The sequence below is a fragment of the Marmota flaviventris genome, chromosome 13 (genome assembly GCF_047511675.1).
Source record: "Marmota flaviventris isolate mMarFla1 chromosome 13, mMarFla1.hap1, whole genome shotgun sequence".
Lineage (NCBI taxonomy): Eukaryota > Metazoa > Chordata > Mammalia > Rodentia > Sciuridae > Marmota > Marmota flaviventris.
This window is the reverse complement of record NC_092510.1, coordinates 44,015,213-44,035,740: the sequence shown is the minus strand read 5'-3', so window position 1 is coordinate 44,035,740 and position 20,528 is coordinate 44,015,213. Positions and strand designations below refer to the sequence as shown.

The following is a 20,528-nucleotide window of genomic DNA, read 5'->3' as shown; positions in this document are numbered from 1 at the left end:
AATGGGGGTTTATTGTGCCCAAACAGATTATTTTTTTATAAAGTGTTACATAGGACATTGGTTTTGATGGAAAGTTTGGTGGTTCAGAATATTATTGTTTGCTTTTTAATAGTAAGTATCTATAGTTGGATCAGAGACAACTATTTACCTTGGATTGAAGAGTTTAATACAGTTGTTGTCTTAATATGTTTTGTTTAATATTTTCTCTGTGCTTTTTGACATGGTAGCTTATAAAGTAGATAAATTTCAATATGAATACATTGTATTTTGTCAAGCGGATGCTGTTGACCTCATATTTAGAACTAACAGCAAATTGAAATTTATGTATTTTAAAAGATTAGTTTCCTTTCATATACGGACTTCTTTTATCACTTCATTTTCTATAGACATTTCAAACCTTTCAGGGTGTTTTGATAACATTCATATTCTCTCAATTAAAACATGATTATTAATATGAGGAGTATTAGAATACTGTGGTCTAATCTAGTAGTGATTATGAATTTTTCCCCCCCAAATTTCCTTTCATTTAAAAACTGACACTTGTAAATTAGTGAAGTTTCTGTATATCTGCTTTGAATTTCAGACAGGCTAATAAATAGTATTATTCAAGGTAATTTCTTAAAATTGAGCAGCACTTAGTTAAAAGAAATGTTACATTCTTCAGTATTTAATTTTGCATGGTTCGCAAGTCTTAACTTTTTTTTTACACAAATACATGTATAGATGTAAAATGAAATTTTTGTAGTTGCATGAAAATGGTACCTACTCTATTAAAGTAAGTTTCAAATAGTGTTGAGTTTAATTTCATAGACCAGGAGATTTGAAAGTAGCAGCATAGTGAAAACCAAATAACCCTTTTAAAAAAGAATTACAAATGAGTTCTTGGCATTATATGACCAACAACTTACTATGATAATGACCACACCTAATATATAGTTTTATAGTTTAAGATATAAGAACTTGGAGTCAGAATCAATAAAAATAATACTCTAGTGATTTTGCAAATCTTATTTCAAATTGATAAGGCTGTCACATAGGATTTCTTTTGTCAAACAGAAGATTTTAATTTTAATTGACTATAATGATGAACTTCAGGCACATAGATTCAGAGAGAGCCATAATCCTCCAAACAATTTAATATATTTTGCACTCCATACTAATTAGACTTACAGTCCTGCTGCCATGGTGGCAGCCTGTAGTCCCAGGTGTTTAGCAGGCTGAGATAAGAGGATCACTTGTGTCTAGAAGCGCAAGACCAGCCTGAGCAACATGCCAAGACATTCCTTTCAAAAAACAAAAAAAGGCTAAGGATATCCCCAAATGATATTTAAATACAAAAAATTACTCTCTCTCTCTCTCTCTCTCTCTCTCTCTCTATATATATATATATATATATATATATATATATATATATATATATGTAATATAGTTCTATACACACACACACATACACTATATGCTCTTGTTTGTCATTCGTAGGAAGATACATTATTAACTTTAAGAACAATTGATGAAAGTAGTTGTGTTTACCTTCGTGGATTTTTAATTTTTTTTCAAATAATAATGTTTGCCTAATTTAATGGAAATAATTGCTCAGAAGGTGACTAGTTTATTTTAGAATGGGCATTAAAAAGTGTAACTTTTGACTCTTATATAAAACCACTTTATATGATTAATTATGCACACAATGAAAGAGATGTTGCACATAAGTCATATGTTTTCCAGATGATTCTTGGATTTTTTTTAAGTAAGTCTTTTTAATGGCATTTATTGACATTTTGAAAGGGATAGATGATTATTACTGATTTTACCAAAATTTGCTGGTGGGATCTAATTTTTTATTAGCAATGATGTCTCAAGAAGAGTTATAATAAAAAAGCTGAAAGCTGACATAGGGTAAGTACAAGTTACAGTCAGAATCAACAAGACTGACCTTACCCTCGGGTAGGTAAACCTTGGACTGTGCATTCTCATCCTTTATTGATTCTGCATGCTCACTGTATTTGGGCTATGATCAATGTCAGGTTAACATTTTTCATTAAAACCGGTCATGCAGACTTTTTTTAGTTAGGATGAACCTTTTTTATGTTTGTTGGGCTTTTCTTTCTTTTTCATTGGAACTAGTGGCAGGATACCTAGAAGTTATTATAAATTTCCCCCCATATGAATCCTTTCGTGATTGTATATTGTATATGAATTGTCCTCATTCTAGAATGTAGAAGTGAGAGCATGAAATGGCATCAGTGAATCATCACGAAAATCTCAAGGTTAAAAAAATTAACATTATTTGCAGCTTGGGGGAGGGCTGGATAGTCAGTATAGGGGGTGGTGGGGATAATGAAGGGTTGGTGTAGGAGAAGAATTTTAAATCTCAGGTAGGTAATTTTATTTGAGACTCTATTATCTCAAGGTTTCATTTTCATGTATTCCCCCCACTCATTATTTAACAATTTATTTTTTATCATTTATTCATTTTTTGGTTTATTCATATTACTAAGCCAAGGTACATAAATTTATCTTTAAAACTTTAAGTTTCAAAGCCTTATTTTTGTTTTGTTGCCCTTATTGTTTATTTATTTTTGCCTTTTCTTTTGTTTTATCATTTTTTTTTCCAACCACTCCTGTCCTTTCACTCAAATCCTCCTTTAACTCACTACCAAAATAAGAGCCGTCAGCTCCTCCTCAAGACATTAGTTGCACCAGCCCAAGTTCCACTAGTATTTTGGTAAGTTGGCAACCTCCACCAGTGGAAAAACAGAATGGCATTATTACTGAATACTCCATCAAGTATACTGCAGTGGATGGGGAAGATGACAAGCCTCACGAGGTTTTGGGAATTCCTTCGGACACTACCAAATACCTTTTGGAACAGCTGGAAAAATGGACTGAATACCGGATCACTGTGACTGCCCACACAGATGTCGGCCCTGGCCCTGAGAGCTTATCCGTGTTGATTCGAACGGATGAAGATGGTATGTTGCCTACGCTCCGTCAATTTGCACCCTTCTGACACAGTGTTGGTCTGCTGTCTTTTGATAGGCTAACAGTTATTCATTTTTCTCTGCTCAGCTTTTTACCCAGCATTGCTGTTACTTCAATCTTTTTGCCAAAGACTTGTTTTTGCTGCATCCTGGGATTTTTTTCCCCCCCAGTCTCAATGCAATAATTTTCTTCCTTTTAAAAGGACAGTTTGCTCCTATGATCTTGCAATCCAGCCTTTCTCTGTACCTCCATCTAAAGTCTTCGGAGTTTTTCTTGACTTTTTGTAATCACTTCTTTTCCATTTTGAATTTAACTTTTCAAAACTGCCTTCTTATCTTCTTGTTGCCTTTTTTTGGTCTTGCATATTTCAGAGACAATGATGCTCGACATTCGCTTTTTGGCATCTGTCATTTGGAATACCTTTGATATGAGAAAAAGAAGATAATCCATGTAATCAAGAATCTTTTTATTCTGCTATTAAAAAAAGAAACCTTTAAACACACAACAATCAACGATCAGTTTTTATTATTATTTCAATGCAATACTCTTTGTGCTTTAATGCTTTGGACCGCAAAGCATCTTCCTTGGCTTTTGTACATTTTTTTTTTTTACATGTTTTTCTATTTCTCTGATACTCTTTTTTTCTTCCATTTTGTTTTTTTGCATTGGTCATGTTTTTTGATCTTTTCTTAAAAGGTAGAGCAGATTGGTTGAGCATTTTCATTGGTTGAAAATGTTTGTATTCTTCAAAGAAAACATAGTGGGGTCTACCCATTTTTAAGTAAACAAAATGCTCTCACTGGGTGGGACAAGTGCCTATAATTTTCTTTTATCCGATGATGTTGTTCCAGTTCCTAGTGGTCCTCCTCGAAAAGTCGAGGTAGAGGCTGTCAACTCAACATCTGTTAAAGTCTCATGGCGCTCACCTGTGCCCAATAAACAGCATGGCCAGATAAGAGGATACCAGGTCCATTATGTGAGGATGGAAAATGGTGAGCCCAAGGGCCAGCCCATGCTGAAGGATGTCATGCTGGCAGATGCACAGGTAAGCCCCTGAAATTAGATGCCTTTATTTTTTACATGATGGGTTTATATTAGTCTATTTTAGTTTTGTTTATTATTTTTTACTTTTAAAAAATACATATAAAGTTCTGGATTTTTAAAACATATTAATGTTTATTTACTTTTCTAAGCAGAAATGACATCAAGAAATTAATTGTAATGAAATGACCTTAAGTCTATTAAAATTTCACTTTTTAAAAAAGGTGAATATTTAGCTCTTTTGAACTATTGAGCTTGCCTTTCCGGCTTCAAAAAAGTGATTGATTTAATCAAAGGGAAGGATTCTAAGTTGCAGTTTGCTGATAGGATCTACTTTCTGCTATACTAAAAATGCTTGGAACTTTGTGGATCTAATTTCTAAATGTATGACTTTTTCCAATTAAGAACGGATTTTTATTCACAAAAGGTGCCCAAGTAGTATTTTATTTGGTATTTTTTTAAGTCACGCATTTGAAGAAAGTAATTGCTTCATATTTCAGAAAATGAAAATAATGACAATAGTTCCTTGTCATTAGTAAAAATTAGAGTTTCCCAGAGAATAAGCCCATATTAGTATGCCCCATGTTTAGCCATCATTTAATCATTGTTTTTTTTTTTTTTTTTTTTAAATGCTAACAATGATTAGTTGAGTATGTGGTATGTGAGAAATTCTCTTGATCTTAGGGCAGTGGATCACAGCTATGGTGTCACAACTTGATTTTATAATCAGTTGCTTAAAACCGACCTTTGGAAAATTTGGGTCTTTTTATTTAGAGGTGACTTGATTCAGGACAGTCCCATGATAAATCAACTTGTATTTCGCACATGTTCCTAAAAAGAAGAGGAAGATTTCAATTTATAATGCCATGCTGGAAATTAGACATAACCTGTAGACTAGCTTACCTTTGCTTTGCGGAATGGTGATGAGACATTATAAATACTGAATTGCTTTGCCTATACTGCAAATTGGTAGCTGAGCAGGAAAAAGGATGGAGTTAGTGAAAATTTGAAATTTATTCCAAATGAAAATGCCTTTCTTTGTTTGGCAGTGGGAAGTATTATGAACCAAGTCAAAGCTGCTGTACTAGGTTGCCAAATTTTATGTTCTTTTCTCTCTGAAGAAAAGAAGATGTTAAATATCCCTGTGCCCCTAAGGAAAGTACTTACCCTCAAAGTCTTAACATAAGTCAGTTCACAAAAGTGCTTACAATTGCCCCCATTTCAAAGAATTCTAACTAAAGGGATCCAGGTTTGCAGCTTACTTTTCTATCCCAAATCTTGTGCATATATATTTTCTTTAAAGGCTACTTCCATATTTGTAGGTGGAGATTCATAATATCCCCTTGATACAGGGAAAGGGCCAGTGACTTGCTTTTTTATAAGTACTTATTTTGCAATAGCTTATAAAGTAGAAAGTTCTCAAAAAGTATATAAAGCTATTATTGCTATATTTTTTGAGTCTGCCATTATGGAAAAGAAAATATGACCATTGTGCTTTGATATTCTTCTTCGGTTCTTAGTTATTTAACATCACAAGATGGTAATTTTTATCTCTGTTTTGACTGAATTTGGGGAGTTAATGGAGTTATATAATGCATTAACAGTCAACTCTCTTTTCTCTCTTCTACTGAGAAATTAATTATCCAATGCTTATTTTGCTTTTTCCTCATTTATTCTACTTGACTATTTGTTAAAATAGGTTTTTACTGTGTCCATATGATTTTAATATAATGAAAGATATTAATTTGAATAGTAAGTTGCATTAATTATGTAATAGAAAAAAAGTCAAAATAAAAGTCATGAAGTAGAATATGATTAGAAACTGTATCTTTTTGCTATACCTTATTGATTCCTGTTAGGAATCCATACATTAAAAAATACATTAGCTGGGTTTATCAATCTCAATAGTATAACATTTAGTTTAATTTCTTCCTTGGATGTGAGAGTGGCTGCATCATAATACTTATATTCTTTCCAATTTTATTGTACATGTTGTTTCAATTATTTTTCCTATTATTTTAATCAAAGGTGGGCAAAATGGCCTTTAGTGGGCTACAAATTTCTCTTCATTTCTTTTTATTTTGTCCCCGCCCCCACCTTCTTAATCTCAATCAGTGGGAATTTGATGATACTACTGAACATGTGAGTAATTTCTGACTGCTTTGTCAAAAACAGACTGTACATGTATGCCTGTCTTTTCTGATCACTTTCTTTCACTTATGATTTGTCAATGCAGTTGGCTTGGATGCATGAACTAACTCACCATTTTTAAGTTATCTTCACTACGTATGCACTTTTCGTTTTGGTTACTGTTTTGTGAAATCAGCATGGTGCTACTGACTGCGTAAGGAATGGGCTCCTGATATTTATTTTCATTTCTGCTACTAATTCTGCCTTGTAACACAGTCAGAGGAGGCATGCTTCAAATGGAGGCATCCCAGACTGAAGGTGGCAAGTAGTTTAATATAGGTTGCTTGTTATCCTTGTATTGAGTGGACAGCATGGTGTGCATCTGGCACTGGTTATCTAGATGTTGCTGTTCTCCATTGTACTCCATTTAAAATTGGAGTGAATCATGTCAAGAATTAAGCAGTTTCTCACTATGGAAGGAATTTTTTTAATACATTTGAATGAGTGGTTCATGTTATTTATTGAGAGCCTACTGTATATAAGTTACTTCAGGGGATGCAGGATATGACACCTTCCTTACAAGTGTTTACAGTGTAGGTTGCTAGGAAGATGTGAAGTTCTGAAAAATTTGTAAAATACAGCAAATGTAAAGGCCTGAAGCAACCTGTAATGCCAGGAGTTGACAATGTCAGTAAGAGCTTTGAATTCAGACACAGTGGACCAGGATGGTAGACAAGGTTATAATATGTACTTGAGATTTTAAGGGATGAGTAGGGGGTGGATAGGTGAACCTATGTGTGTGTGTTGGGGAGTTAGAAGTAGGAGTGCTTTTTGCGCAGAGCAGAAGGCATCAGGAAGGCAGTTGAGATTGATGTATAGTTGGGTGAGAGTGGGACACAAAGAAAACTTACATTAAGAATGTTACTGGTAAATACAGCTAAGGGTGAATAATACAGTGAAAAAACTGCTGAAGAGCTGGTGGTCTTCAGTTCTGAAGAGTTGAAGAAAATCGTTAAAAAGAAAAATAACAAAGGTAGCAAGGAAGATAGTTTATCCATTGTATATTTTTATTGCCAGAGCACAAGGTTCTTATTGGGGATCTTAGAAAATATATAGAGAGTATCAGTTCTCGTGGAATTAAGGCTGTAGCACTATTTTATAAACTTCTTTGACCATGACACACAGTAAGAAATAGATGTATGTTTTAATCCGGTACACACACATGTTTAACAGAAATAAAAGTTTTATAAAGCCATATCTTAATTTTAAATATAATGAACTCTTTTAACATTTTTACTCAAGTCTGTTCCATTTCCTTTCTGTTTAAATGCTGGTCACGACTTGCTAAATTGATTTCATGACCTACTAAATGGGTCATTACCTGCAGTTTAAAAACCAGTGACTTAGTGGATAAATTAGATACCGAAAATATAGCAAATAGAAAAACAAGGGGAAAGAGTCCTTCTACTAATTCACTCATGAAGTGATCAACATTTAACAAAGTTGAGACAAAAAAAAGGGAGAGTTGTCAGCATCTTAAGAACTGACAAACACATGCCGAGCCAGAAGAGAAAGATGTCAGAGAAAACTCATAAGTTTTAAAGATGGCTTGCCTTTCATTAAAATATGTAAGTAAGGAAGGTGGCGGTCTGCTTCTGGGAATGCTTTTGATGTTTTAGATAACTGGAAAAAATCACAAGGAAACATCCCGCACATTCTGACCATATGCATGGGATGGAACTTGGGATGGTTAAAGCTGGAGATAAACATGTGACAGAGAAATAATTATTTTAGGTTTTGAGATGAATTCAGGTTTTTTAAGACAAGAGAGAAAGGCAGCAGACCAGTACTGTGACAGAACCTCAGAAATGCCGACTCTTAACAGGCAGGAGTACAGGAGGAAGAGGAGGAGAGAAGAAGTGGGAACTTGTTCCTCCCCTTAGACATACCTCTTCACCAAGGAGCCTGAAACCATCAGCTTAAAGAAAGAAAATGTAGCCCAAGCAGTACTATTATCATGGCCAATCCAGGAGTGGCTGGCAACAATGTCCTGCTGATAAGGATTTGCCCAGTTTTAAAGAGTGTTACTTATGGTATCCATTGACAATCTCAGCAAGATGAAGGACACACATGATTAGCCCCAGTTTTTTGAATCATACATTGATAGAGATCTTTGGGTGCATACATTTCTCGCCATTTAACTTGGTGGTAGAACCAAGCTGCCGCCTTTTCCCTGTTAGCTTCCTTTGCTTTTCAGCAGTGATCCTGGGAACCATGGAAAATAGTTAGCATGTATTCATCACAAAGTTTAGAATATCCATTTTTCCCACCATAACATAAAATACTGCTCTCAGGTGGTTTATTTGATTTTGATAACTTCTGTAATATAAGTGAAACCATCTCAAGATCCTGCAGATAAAATAATTTTTCCAAATACTTTATTTATCTGGTGGCATAAAATCTCCAATGGCTCTTCAGGATGGAATCTGAAGTGCTCCAGTTTCCACATTGATGGTATTCCTACTCTCTTTAGAAAGCAACTTGTCAAAAGCTGCCATTTGGGACAAGCTTCAAAAATTGTGTTCTGTGGTACCTGTTAATAGTCTTGCTGAGAAAAGCCCTATTGTATTGCATACAACCCAGTGTTCACTGACACCTATGCTGTTTTTAGATTTGGAGGAAAATGGCATTGTGCATTTCTTAAATTTATCCAAAGTCAATTTGAAATCATGGAAGTGAAAAAATCTGTACGAGTATGTGTGTATGCATATGTGAGTAGCTCTAAAATGTAGAACAAATCGGTAACTAGAACTCTAGATGGGTACACTCCCATTTAGTCCTTAATTTGTAGAAACAGTTCAAAGATATCTGGTCTTATAACCATCACAACTTTGGGCCCTTGCTAAAAGAGAAGTAAGAGAGTTGGTACATAGTTTGTAATATTTAATATTTTCTAAGCAGTTGAATGAATTAAACACATATTAGCAATGTAGTACATGTCTTCTTATACTATTGGTTTTATAATCTGATCTCTATTGTTCATAGCCTATATAATTAACTAATAATGAGTTCCTGGAGTTCTCTGGCTCTGAGGATATCTAGATCCAACAGATCAGCCATCTGGTAAACTACTTACCTGGTGGTAGAACAGACTGCGTCAGCACCTGCCATGTCACCAGTCAGTGAGCTGGGCTTCAATAGATAGATAAGGAAAGCTGTTGGTAGAAGATAACAGGTAGTTTGTGGATCACTTACTATGAGCCAGATACAGTTCTTATATCACTCATTTAATCCTCAGGTTACCCTTGCTGGTAACTTTCAGACAGGAAACAGAGGTGCAGTTGGGCAAACTTGCTTGTCCTTGTTTATCAAGCTAGTAAGTAAGGCGGGTTTAAAATTCAAAGAGTTCAGGTTTGGCTCCAGATTCTTTTTTTAAACTGCTATGCCTAAAAGTTGCTTCTTAGGATGCCTGAAGACCCACCTTCAATGTCAGCATGAAAATAGATTTCCATAGCATGAGCTGCAGGCATGAGACTTCAGTGCTTAGCATGACTTCAGAGGATGCTCAGGCATGCAGAGTGATGATTGAAGGCCTTGTATTCCTTAGGGTATTTGTGGCATATAATGAATCAGTGTTGTTCTATGGTGTCATTTCAGGACATGATCATATCTGGGCTACAGCCTGAAACTTCCTACTCCCTCACAGTCACAGCCTACACCACTAAAGGAGATGGTGCTCGCAGCAAGCCCAAACTGGTGTCCACCACTGGGGCAGGTAATCATATCTGTACTCATTTGTGCCTTGAACAGTATTACCAACTTTCCAAGTGCTATGGGTGGAGTCCATCATTGTTTTGTTATCGTAAAATTGGAGGAAATAAATGGACCATGTTTGGATTTTTTTTTCTTTTCATATTCAGATGGGTAATGTGCAGATGTCTCTAAACAAGGTTTAGAGGGAGGCACATCTCACACAATAGCATGAACACTCAGTCATCACACTTATGAACCAGGGAATCAGCCATGTTTTTTTTTTTGTGGATTTTTTTTTGTATTTTTAGTTCAGGAAAAGAGTTAAGGAGAAAAGAATAATTTAAGTGCTGTTTGTCCAAATTATTCAATCAGTCATTCAATAAATGTTTTAGAGTACCTGCTATGTACAAATGGAAAAATTCTGTTTTCTAACCTGGACTAGTTAGCTAACAAATGAACCAAGAGTATATAATAAAATTTGTGATTGTGATAAGATAAAAGGTATATAGACAAGTTAAGTATCACCAATCTCTCATAAGGCCTAAGAAGATCTTAGAGGAAGGATATTTAAGCTGCATTTTGAATGTGAAGGAACAAGACCCATGAAGGTCCTAAAAGAAGGTGTCCACACAGAAGTCACACAGCCAGTTCAACCTCCCCACAAACAAACCCTTTTGGAAGAGCCACCATCTTTTATTGGGTTCATGACTTGCAGTTTTATTCCTTATCACTTTTTTCTCCTCACCCTCTGCTGCGGGGATTGTAAAGAAGCCAGATTGCGCCAAAATTGGAGAAAGAAGAATATCAAGGAGGTTCAATAATATAAAATTGCCCCTTTCTGAAGAACAAAGCTTCCTTGGGGCTCTTTGTTCGGCCACATTAGGAAAAGCCAGCATGAAAGAAGGTCTGGCATTGTAGAACCGATAAATTAAGAGATAATTACAAAAGGATTCTTCTCCAATCCCTTCATATAGCAATCTCCCATGGAACATTTAAACTGTGATTTGATTTACTCCTCCCGAATTGCTTCTCACACAACTTTTTAGGAACACACCTCTATGCAAAGGCTTAAAGCAAAGAACAGCTGTGATGTTGAGCACCCTCCTGGGTGCCATGCTCACTGCCAAATTTGTCTAAATGTCATAAGATTTGCCTCGCTCACATCCTGCCACCTGGAACTGCCTCAAGCAGCAGGATTACAGATGGCAAAACTCCTTCAAGGCAGAGTCTTTCGGGCTTTTTTTTTTCCCCCCTCTTTTTCCAAGAATACCATTGTATCAAGCTAATTTAGTGCCCTGAATAGGAGGGACATGTTCAGTGAGTGGGGTGATGGTACGGTGACTAGCCAGCTATAGAAGGAGCCATGATTGGAATATTGACAACCACTGTTAAGCCCCTGAAATTAAATCCAAAATTGAAGAAATGGATTGCCTTTATCCCCTTTCCTAATACCTGAAAGTCCTATGTGAAGCATCAAACTCCTATTGCCTCTAACGTGGAGGTCATGGACTAACAAAGAAGAACCACAGGACTTACAGCTAAGGCATAGAAACCCCCAAAAAGGAATGAATCTGTGTATTTTAATGTCACTAAAACTAGCTCATTACTTTTTAGTCACCATGCAGATCTACAATTACGGCTGTTATTTATACATAGAATTCTTTTGAAATTTTTATTCATAATTTCACATCTTCCTTTAACCAACAAATATTAAGATGAAAAATGCTGCTAATTTACATGCATGAACATTTGCTTTCTTGACACTTCCTCACTGAGCCTGGGATGGAGGTGTCCAGATTTAAAATCCCTGTAAGAGAAAAGCTCCTGATGCATCTTACTGCCATCCTTCCCAGTCTGAAGCATTTCCCTAGTAAGAGTTTTTTCTCTGGGTAAAAACTCATAGCCATCCAGAGCCCTTTCCCCAACTGATTTGAACTGCATCTAATAATTCTATTACGTTCCAAGGAGGTTTTAGGCCTGTCTTCATGTGAGCAGCCTCTCCTGAGGTGGTATTGGCAGCTCTTTCTGTAGCTACCTCAGCATTTCGTTTCTTTCCTGAATCCTTCCCTTGTGCTTTTTGTGCTCCCAGAGTGGTTGTCTCAATAGTTTTCAGACTTAGTTAAACTTGTGCCTGGAGAAGGAATGGCTGTGGTGGGTTGGAACTAGAGAGCAGACTGGGATTGCTCCTGACACAGCAGGGAAAACCAGTAGGTCAGAACTGATGCTGCATCTTCTAGAACATTATTCGATCTCATGATTCCAAGCCCACAAGCCTTTATACCACGTAGTAAGAAAGGGCGTGGGCTGGGATTGTGGCTCAGTGGTAGATCGCTCGTCTAGCAAGTGCGAGGCCCTGGGTTTGATCCTCAGCACCACATAAAAATAAAATAAATACAATAAAGATATAAAAAAATACACATAACATAAAATTTTTAAAAAAAGAAGAAAGGGCGTGCCAGAATTGAAAAGCAGTGTATGCTACTCCTTCCTAAGCTTTGACTCCACCGAGGAATAGATGTATGTTTTCATAAACTGGATGTTTGTTTTTTTTTCCTTGAACTTCCCAGTCCATTATATTTTCCATTATATTGTACCTTAGCAATATTAAGTGAAACAGCAGATAATAACAAAGTATTATGATCTAACAAATGTTATTAGACTGCAATCAATATTTGTGATTTTTATCAAGAAGTTAAAAGGTATTTTTGATCTAGCTTTCCATGCATCTTTTTAAAATATATATATTTAGCTGTAGATGGACACATATTTTATTTATTTGTTTTTATTGATGCAGAGAATTGAACCCAGTGCTTTACACATGCTAGGCAAGTACTCTACCACTGAGCCACAACCCCAGCCCATGCATCCTATAGAAACAAGATATGCAGCTTACATACCATTAAGGAGTTCCTTGGATCCAGAGTTTTTAAAAAAAATTCAATAAACATATTTAATAAATATGTTAGCCCCCTGAAGAATGTGAGAGTTAATTGTTATAGTTCTACCATATAGTTTTATCTGGGATTCGTTTATTGAAGGTTACATTCTCTCCTAAAAGCCCCCCACCCCCGCATTTAACATGAATTTTTCTAAGCAGAGACTGAAGTGTTTGATTCTTAGCACCATCATTCACATTTTAATGGACAAATCATATAAATGCTTATATACATAAATGGAAATTAATGGTGTCTGTTAATGTCTGCCTTGAAATGCTGTTTTAAAATAAAAACAATTGTAAATATATTTAAAATAAAATAAATGAAATAGTTCAAGTACTTTCCAGATTAAGAATGAATGGGCTGTATTCTAAGTGTTTGCCAGTGTGTTGTGAAGGTATCTGGTTACATTTTCCCTGGGAAACTATGAGTATGCAACAGTTTAGTAACAAACCAACCTTTAGCACCACACACATACTTGCCATTGCAAACTACAGGAACTATTTTTCCCCATAAACTGTAGGTAAGCTTATGAATTGACCCATCTTGTGAAATACAGCTTGCTGCATTGATTAAGGATAGAAGTGTCTTAAAAAGTGTGTTCCTGGGCACTCTGCATCCCCACTTGGGCTTCAGCTTTCTGATTCAGAAAATGAAGGGGTTAACCAGATTGCTTCTGAGGCTGATGTTTTATGTGATGCCTCATCACCTATCCAGATTGTTTTAATCTCTGTCCATATCCCTACAGTTCTCTTTTATTGTCTGTCTCCCTTTACTGTAAGCTTTCTTCCTCTCCTACCATCTTTCTTATTCTACAGACTTGGGCTGGTTTTCATTTTGTGGTGCTCTCTCCTCCCTCCCCTTCTTTTTACCATTCTTGAAGAATCCTCTGGCTGTATTTTCTATCAGTGCCTTTCTCTGTGGACTCTAGGAATAATTGCTTTCCTTGAAACAAAAATTATAGCTTTAATGGTCATTGAATAAATAAATCAGTCTTTAAGACATATCGGTCTTAAAAAGAAAATAAATTCTGAACTTCTGGGAAACTGACTCCTGACCAAAAAAGGTTAATATTCTTCTGACTACTAATAATCAAGATTAATATTAATAGAGTATAAACCCGTATGCTAAGACTTTTGCATATAGATCTTCATTTAATAAGACATAGCACCAATATGAGGTAAGTCTTAATGATATGCCTATTGTACAGCTGAAAAACTTCATAACAGTTTGTGTATGGATAAGAAAGTCAGAATGTGCTAATTAGATCCATAGAAACTAAGCATTTTTAGCTTTTAAGCAATATAACAGCATATTAAGTGGGATTTAAGCAGAGCTGGATCTATCTTACAGCTTTCTTCTTATGTACCTGACCTTAGTTTTCTACCTCTCTGTTCTTATTTTCTTATTATAGAAATTAGATATATAATAACTAATGAAGGTACATAGCAAGAAGTGAGGAGTATAAATCAAATAAGATAATATGCTCAGCGCTCTTACAGTTTGTGAAACATTGCACATAATAAATAATCATTATTAACTATATGTAATTGGCTAATCTTTACTTGGATTCATTTTTCTATGGCAGACATGAACTTGTATGTGCAAAGAGTTAGAAATAATCCCTTAAATTGTTGTTTTAATGATAACTCCTATTTTGTGTTTCTTATCAAATTCTAGTAGTGCCAACTATCTTATTAAAGTAAGAGAAGGAATTCAGTTTCATGTAGGTATGTAGGTCAAATGTGGTTTTCCTTTGTTTTATAAATATTGAAATGGGACTACCACTAGAGTGGAACACTCCCATTTGGCAATAATTGAAATATGGACATCCACACCAGTGGGTTTCACCACTTGTCCTGTGTGTTCCAGTTCCAGGGAAACCCCGACTTGTGATCAACCACACACAGATGAACACAGCTCTCATTCAGTGGCACCCCCCTGTGGACACATTTGGACCTCTTCAGGGCTACCGTCTAAAATTTGGCCGCAAGGATATGGAGCCTCTCACTACTCTCGAGTTCTCTGAAAAAGAAGATCATTTTACAGCTACAGACATCCACAAAGGAGCATCCTACATCTTCAGGCTGTCCGCCAGAAACAAAGTGGGCTTTGGGGAGGAGATGGTGAAAGAGATTTCTGTTCCTGAAGAAGCACCAACTGGATTCCCTCAAAACCTCCACTCAGAAGGCACCACCTCAACCTCCGTCCAGTTATCCTGGCAGCCACCTGTCTTGGCAGAGAGAAATGGCATTATCACCAAGTATACCGTTCTCTATAGGGATATCAACATCCCCCTTCTTCCAATGGAGCAACTCATTGTTCCAGCTGACACCTCTATGACACTCACTGGCTTAAAACCAGATACCACTTACGATGTAAAAGTACGTGCTCACACGAGCAAAGGGCCCGGGCCATATAGTCCCAGTGTCCAGTTCAGGACACTGCCTGTGGATCAAGGTAGGATTTGTCTGCTTATGGCCTTCCTCCTTTAAAGGAATATCGGTCTTTGGAAATCAGTATTTTGAAGCTATAAATAACTGATCGGCCCATTCATATTAATAGGTTCAGCAAAAACCAAAAGGTAAAGTATATAAAACTTAATACGTTTTGGATGCCGTAGATTTCAGTTATAGAATGCCAAGAAAGTCTGGCTGACAGCACCCCAATATCCTCAGGTAAGGAAAACACAATAGAGTTGACTGAATTGGAAAGAAAGGAGAGATCTTTATGAGAATGGGTTAAAAATGAATGCTCTAACCAGGTAGGCGAATCATACTTCTCTCTCTAAGCATTGTAGCCAGCATCTAGCGTAAGCTCTATGATCCATGGTGGAAAGAGGACAGGTCATATGTCCTTAGGAATAGTTTAAATACACTGTTTTTCCTTTTCCAGCAGTGTTTGCAAAAAATTTTCATGTCAAAGCAGTAATGAAGACTTCAGTATTGCTGTCTTGGGAGATTCCAGAGAATTATAATTCCGCCATGCCTTTCAAAGTAAGTTGTTTTCTAATTTGCAAGATATTATAGGTAAGATATTATGTCTTATTATTTGTAAGCTATTATTGAAAGGGTACTTCATTAGGGCAATCTGCAAAGTATACAGTCCCCTGTGATTTAAGTACACGTACATGCTAGGCATGTGGTCTACCACTGAGCATCTCCAACACTGACTTTCATGTAAGAGATTGAGTTTGGTGCTTTGGCATCTCAACTTTTGTGCACTAAGGAGCAGACAGGATCTCAAACCAAAGGTTAGCATTGCTTGTAGTATATCTAATAATTTGAATTTGAACTATTTGCATGTAACTACTGCTTCTGTTTTTCCAGAAAATAATAAAATTTTCATGGTCTCTACATTGTACAATGCAATATTCTGGGAGATTTTCAATTTGTTTATTGGTCTGAATTCCTGGCATTTTTTAAACTCTGCTTTTCTGTTAATGTTTATTGGAGATGTTAGAAAGAAGTACTTGTTTGTGAAATAAAAAGTAGACAAACATTTGAGAAAGTGAAAATATATTTAGAAGAGGATTGAAACAATGAGGGAAAAAAATGATGTGGATAATACATGGAAAACCTAGAGCATTTCAGCACACATTCCATTATGATCACATATAGCTGACAGGTCAAATATTGAGAAGTTATTGCACATTTCTTTGCATATTTTTGATAGACTTACAAACATTATATCGTTAGACAGCAAGAACTGACAGGAAAATTGATGCAGTCTCTAGAATTATGAATACTTATAGGCTTAGGAATTGCCCAGAATTAGAATTGATCTGACACACATTTTCCAGAAGCAAGTGAATTTTTGGTTTAGAAAATACACTTTGCCTCTTGATAGCAAAACTTGTTTGATGGGTTGTCTCTTTAGATTCTTTATGACGATGGGAAAATGGTAGAAGAAGTGGATGGCCGAGCCACACAGAAGTTAATTGTCAACCTGAAGCCTGAGAAGTCATACTCCTTCGTGCTGACGAATCGTGGAAACAGCGCTGGTGGGCTGCAGCACAGGGTAACAGCGAAGACGGCACCAGATGTGCTCCGCACCAAGCCTGCCTTCATCGGCAAGACCAACCTGGATGGCATGATTACGGTGCAATTGCCTGAAGTTCCTGCAAATGAAAATATAAAGTAAGTGGGTGGAAGGATGAGGATGAAGGAAATGCTGTAGGCCAATAAGAAAGTTAGATCTCAGTGTCATGGCGATTGCAAGAATATATTGGGGAACGTAGAGCAAAAGATTCTTCTATACACAGTCTCCAAGCTTACTAAATGGTGATCTGGTTTTTAACAAAGAATGTCATTAATTTAACACAGAGTTGTTTTTTTTTGTTGTTGTTGTTGTTTGTTTGTTTTTGTGTTTGTTTTGGCATCAGGGATTGAACCTAGGGGCACTTAACCAATGAGCCACATCCTCAGCCCTTTTTTATTATTTTGAGACAGGGCTTACCAAGTTCCTTAGGGCCTAGCTAAATTGCTGAGGATGGCTTCGAACAGGGGATTCTCCTGCTTCAGCCTTCTGAGCCACTGAGGTTACAGGTGTGTGCCACCATGCCTGGCAATACTGAGTTTTTCCTATGTTCCAGGAACATCATTTCGAGGAGATGTAAAGATAAACAGTACAGTCTTTCCATAAAGTAGTTTATGTCATAGTCTTATGCAATATGGCAAAGAGTTGACTAACTCTAATTTTTGGCAAAATAATGTAATTGTGAGGAAATCTTACAAATTACTGTAGGTTGAAAGAAACTTTGGGATCTTAGATAACCAAAAAAAGTATTTGACACTGTTTTATGTCCTAAAAAAGTAGGAAGAATTTCAAGGTGAAGTTCAAAATGACATTGGAAAAAAACATATAAAATGCAAGTTATCTTCTTTGGATGGAACTTAATGTAAAAGCCAATGTACTTGAAGTAGAAAATTAAATCCAACCAATTAAGTTGATTTTCTAAGAATATAGACCTAGTTGACTATATACCAATAGATGAAAATAGTATCATCACTGAACTATATTAAGTACAATTACTGTGATCAGCCCTGGAGATAAAGAAGATGTGATTCTGGTCTTCAAAAAATGTACCATGTCATGTGTCATGTAGATAAATAGACAAATCTAAGAAATGTCAGTGGTAGAATTATGCTTTATCTTAAGAGCAGCTAACTCAGAGTGGGATGCATAAAAGAAATTTCTGAGAATAGTCTTCAAGGGCAAATAGGAATGCAAAAAAATAAGGAAAAGAATGTTATATGCAAAGGGAACAGTGCATGCCAAGATCCATTAGTTAAAGGCAGCAAGTGATATTAGAAGGCTGGAGACTAAAATGCCTGGGCAAGATTAGAGGAAGACTGGGGAGGCATACATGAATCATTTCATGTCTAGAAGTTGGAGCTCTATTCTGTAGACTCTGGAAATCCACTAAAGATCTTTATGTAGGAAAATAGCATGGTACATTTGTATGATATCCATGGTTTTTTTCCATTTTAGAAAATACTTTTTTGAATATCCTATTGCATGTTCGACACTGTGTTACCTGTTGGCATAAAAATAAGTTTTTTCTCATGCAATGAATTTGCTATGAAAGGTATGAAGGTTACACAGAAAAGGCATTTGTACATAGTTCCTGGACTGCTGCAATGGCTTGGAGCACCAGAGATAGTGGGAGAGGAAAAATTTTGTGAGGTCATCACATGCTTAATTGATTCTTGACAAATAATAAGATGATGGTGCACATTGGATACAGAGGCAGATGTGAAATGTACCAGAACAGAAGTTCATCAGGAATTGTCAGGGACTTTAATTATGAGATCAAGGTAGAGGAAAATGTGCTAGATGGCCCTGAAGTTGGAGCTTGGAGGATAAATGCATGATGCTGCCATTCATCCTAAAGGATGAAAAAGCAAGAGGAAGTTAATTATGTGTGTATTTTGTATGGAGTATCCGTGAATATCTATTCGAAATTTGGGCTAAGAGAAGGTAACTAGGACTAATAATATAAATTTGGGAATTGCAAACAGAGAAACAAGGGTTTCATGGATGGAGACAGAATCACTGAGGCAATGTCAAAAAAATATGTAGGAAATACGTACTAAAGGTAAAGGCCTCAATTAGCAGTAAGAGGAAAGCCTGTAAATGACATAGGGAAGGACTTCTTTCAAAATTAAAAGGAGAACTGAGCCAGGGCAGCATGGCAACAGCATTTTCTGGAAAATTTGAAAGTATAGTCAAGGATTCCCAAATCAAAACCTAAAGAAGATGACTGAAAATCAAATCCTGAAAAATATAGTCATAAACAAGAAGATAAATCTAGTGCAATTTAGGAATGAGTAATTTGGCCAGTTGAGACTCAGCCCAAATCAATCCTTCCTAGGTAAGCTTTCAATTAATGTTTATTTGATTAAATTAATTGGTAGATTCAACCAGGCAATAATTTCAGAAAAAAAAATTATTACTATATTTGTTGATAAATTTAGTCTCTATTTCTGTCCTCTGTCATTCAGAAAACTTAAAACAAGAAGTGGAATATCATTGTAACTTTTATTCCAATAAAATTTAATATGAGTGTGAGATTACATTTATCTGTTTACTTGTTTATGTCTTGTGCAGAATATTTTCTTACTATTGACAAGTAGGAGATATTTATGTATTTTTAAAACCACTTTATTGAAGCATAATTGATGCATAAAAAGTTGAATAATTCATATTTAGGTCTCAATAGTGCTAGTAGTAAGTATTCACCTCTGAAACATCAGCAGGGCCACAACAGATAAGTGAAATATTTTTGATCATCTATTATTAGTACCAGGCATTGTGTCAGGTGCTCAGTAGAGAGAAAGCCGATTTTCTCATGCTCTAATACCATGTAGTTAATTTGGGAATTTGGACAAGAGTCAGTTGAAGCAGTCCTGTGGTAGAGATTAGATAGGTAAAGTAAGCCATGGGGGTGGGGGATGGGGTCTCAGATAAGGTGACTGCCAAGCTGAGGCTTAAAGAATGACAAGAAGTCATTTGGGCCATCACAGTGGGAGTGGGGACACAACTGTTCAGACAGTGGACACAGTGGAGGCCCAGGAGAGCCTCTTGCTTGTTCTGTACACATCTTGCCCGTCTGTTATGACTTTGCTGCTAGCATCCAACAAACCCATGTTCTGTATACATGGTTTCCGGCAGTATGTCTGGGAATGGAAAGTCGAGTGAGATAAAGCCCTGACTCACAGTGGAGAACAGATTCAGAGAATAGATAACGTGGCTGTAATGTGGTGGGTACTTCCAGGTACTATAGAAACATAAATATTGAGTTTTAGCACAACATGGGTGTCAGGGAAGGCATGCTGGAGGAGATAATATCTAATCTGAGTCTTGAAGGATGAGAAAGATTGATGAAAGGTGAAAAAGTTGTAAACACTAAAAGAAGGGGAAAAGATATAGACTGTAAATTTAATCCATTAAAAAAGGCATGTCTATTCAGGAACACAGCAGATGCAAGATGAATATAGTATAGTGTATTCAACAATATTACTATTCATTTACTTTCCACAATTTTATTTATATAAAAAAGAATCACCTGTAGAGACTAATGACCCAAATTTCCTTGGTAAAGTGTGTTAGCCTTACTGGGAAATGGCATTTTCAGTCCATTGGTGGTAAACTTTAGTTTAATGTTCCAGTTTCTAAATGAGT

General features: G+C 36.1%; 1 protein-coding gene and 1 non-coding gene across 2 annotated transcripts in view; one reads left to right on the top strand and one right to left on the bottom strand.

Annotated features, from left to right (window-relative positions):
* Positions 1-20,528, top strand: part of Ptprd (protein tyrosine phosphatase receptor type D) — a 380,695-nt gene that overhangs the window by 216,478 nt on the left and 143,689 nt on the right. Inside the window, exons 13-19 of the mRNA XM_071600638.1 lie at positions 2,667-2,972; positions 3,834-4,027; positions 6,139-6,165; positions 9,811-9,928; positions 14,715-15,302; positions 15,738-15,838; positions 16,722-16,981. Of these exons, the coding sequence (XP_071456739.1) occupies positions 2,667-2,972; positions 3,834-4,027; positions 6,139-6,165; positions 9,811-9,928; positions 14,715-15,302; positions 15,738-15,838; positions 16,722-16,981 (1,594 nt within the window). The remainder of the gene's footprint in view (positions 1-2,666; positions 2,973-3,833; positions 4,028-6,138; positions 6,166-9,810; positions 9,929-14,714; positions 15,303-15,737; positions 15,839-16,721; positions 16,982-20,528) is intronic.
* On the bottom strand, positions 10,068-10,171 carry LOC114098879 (small nucleolar RNA U13). The gene has a single exon (XR_003583809.1). It is a non-coding gene; the product is annotated as a small nucleolar RNA U13 (small nucleolar RNA).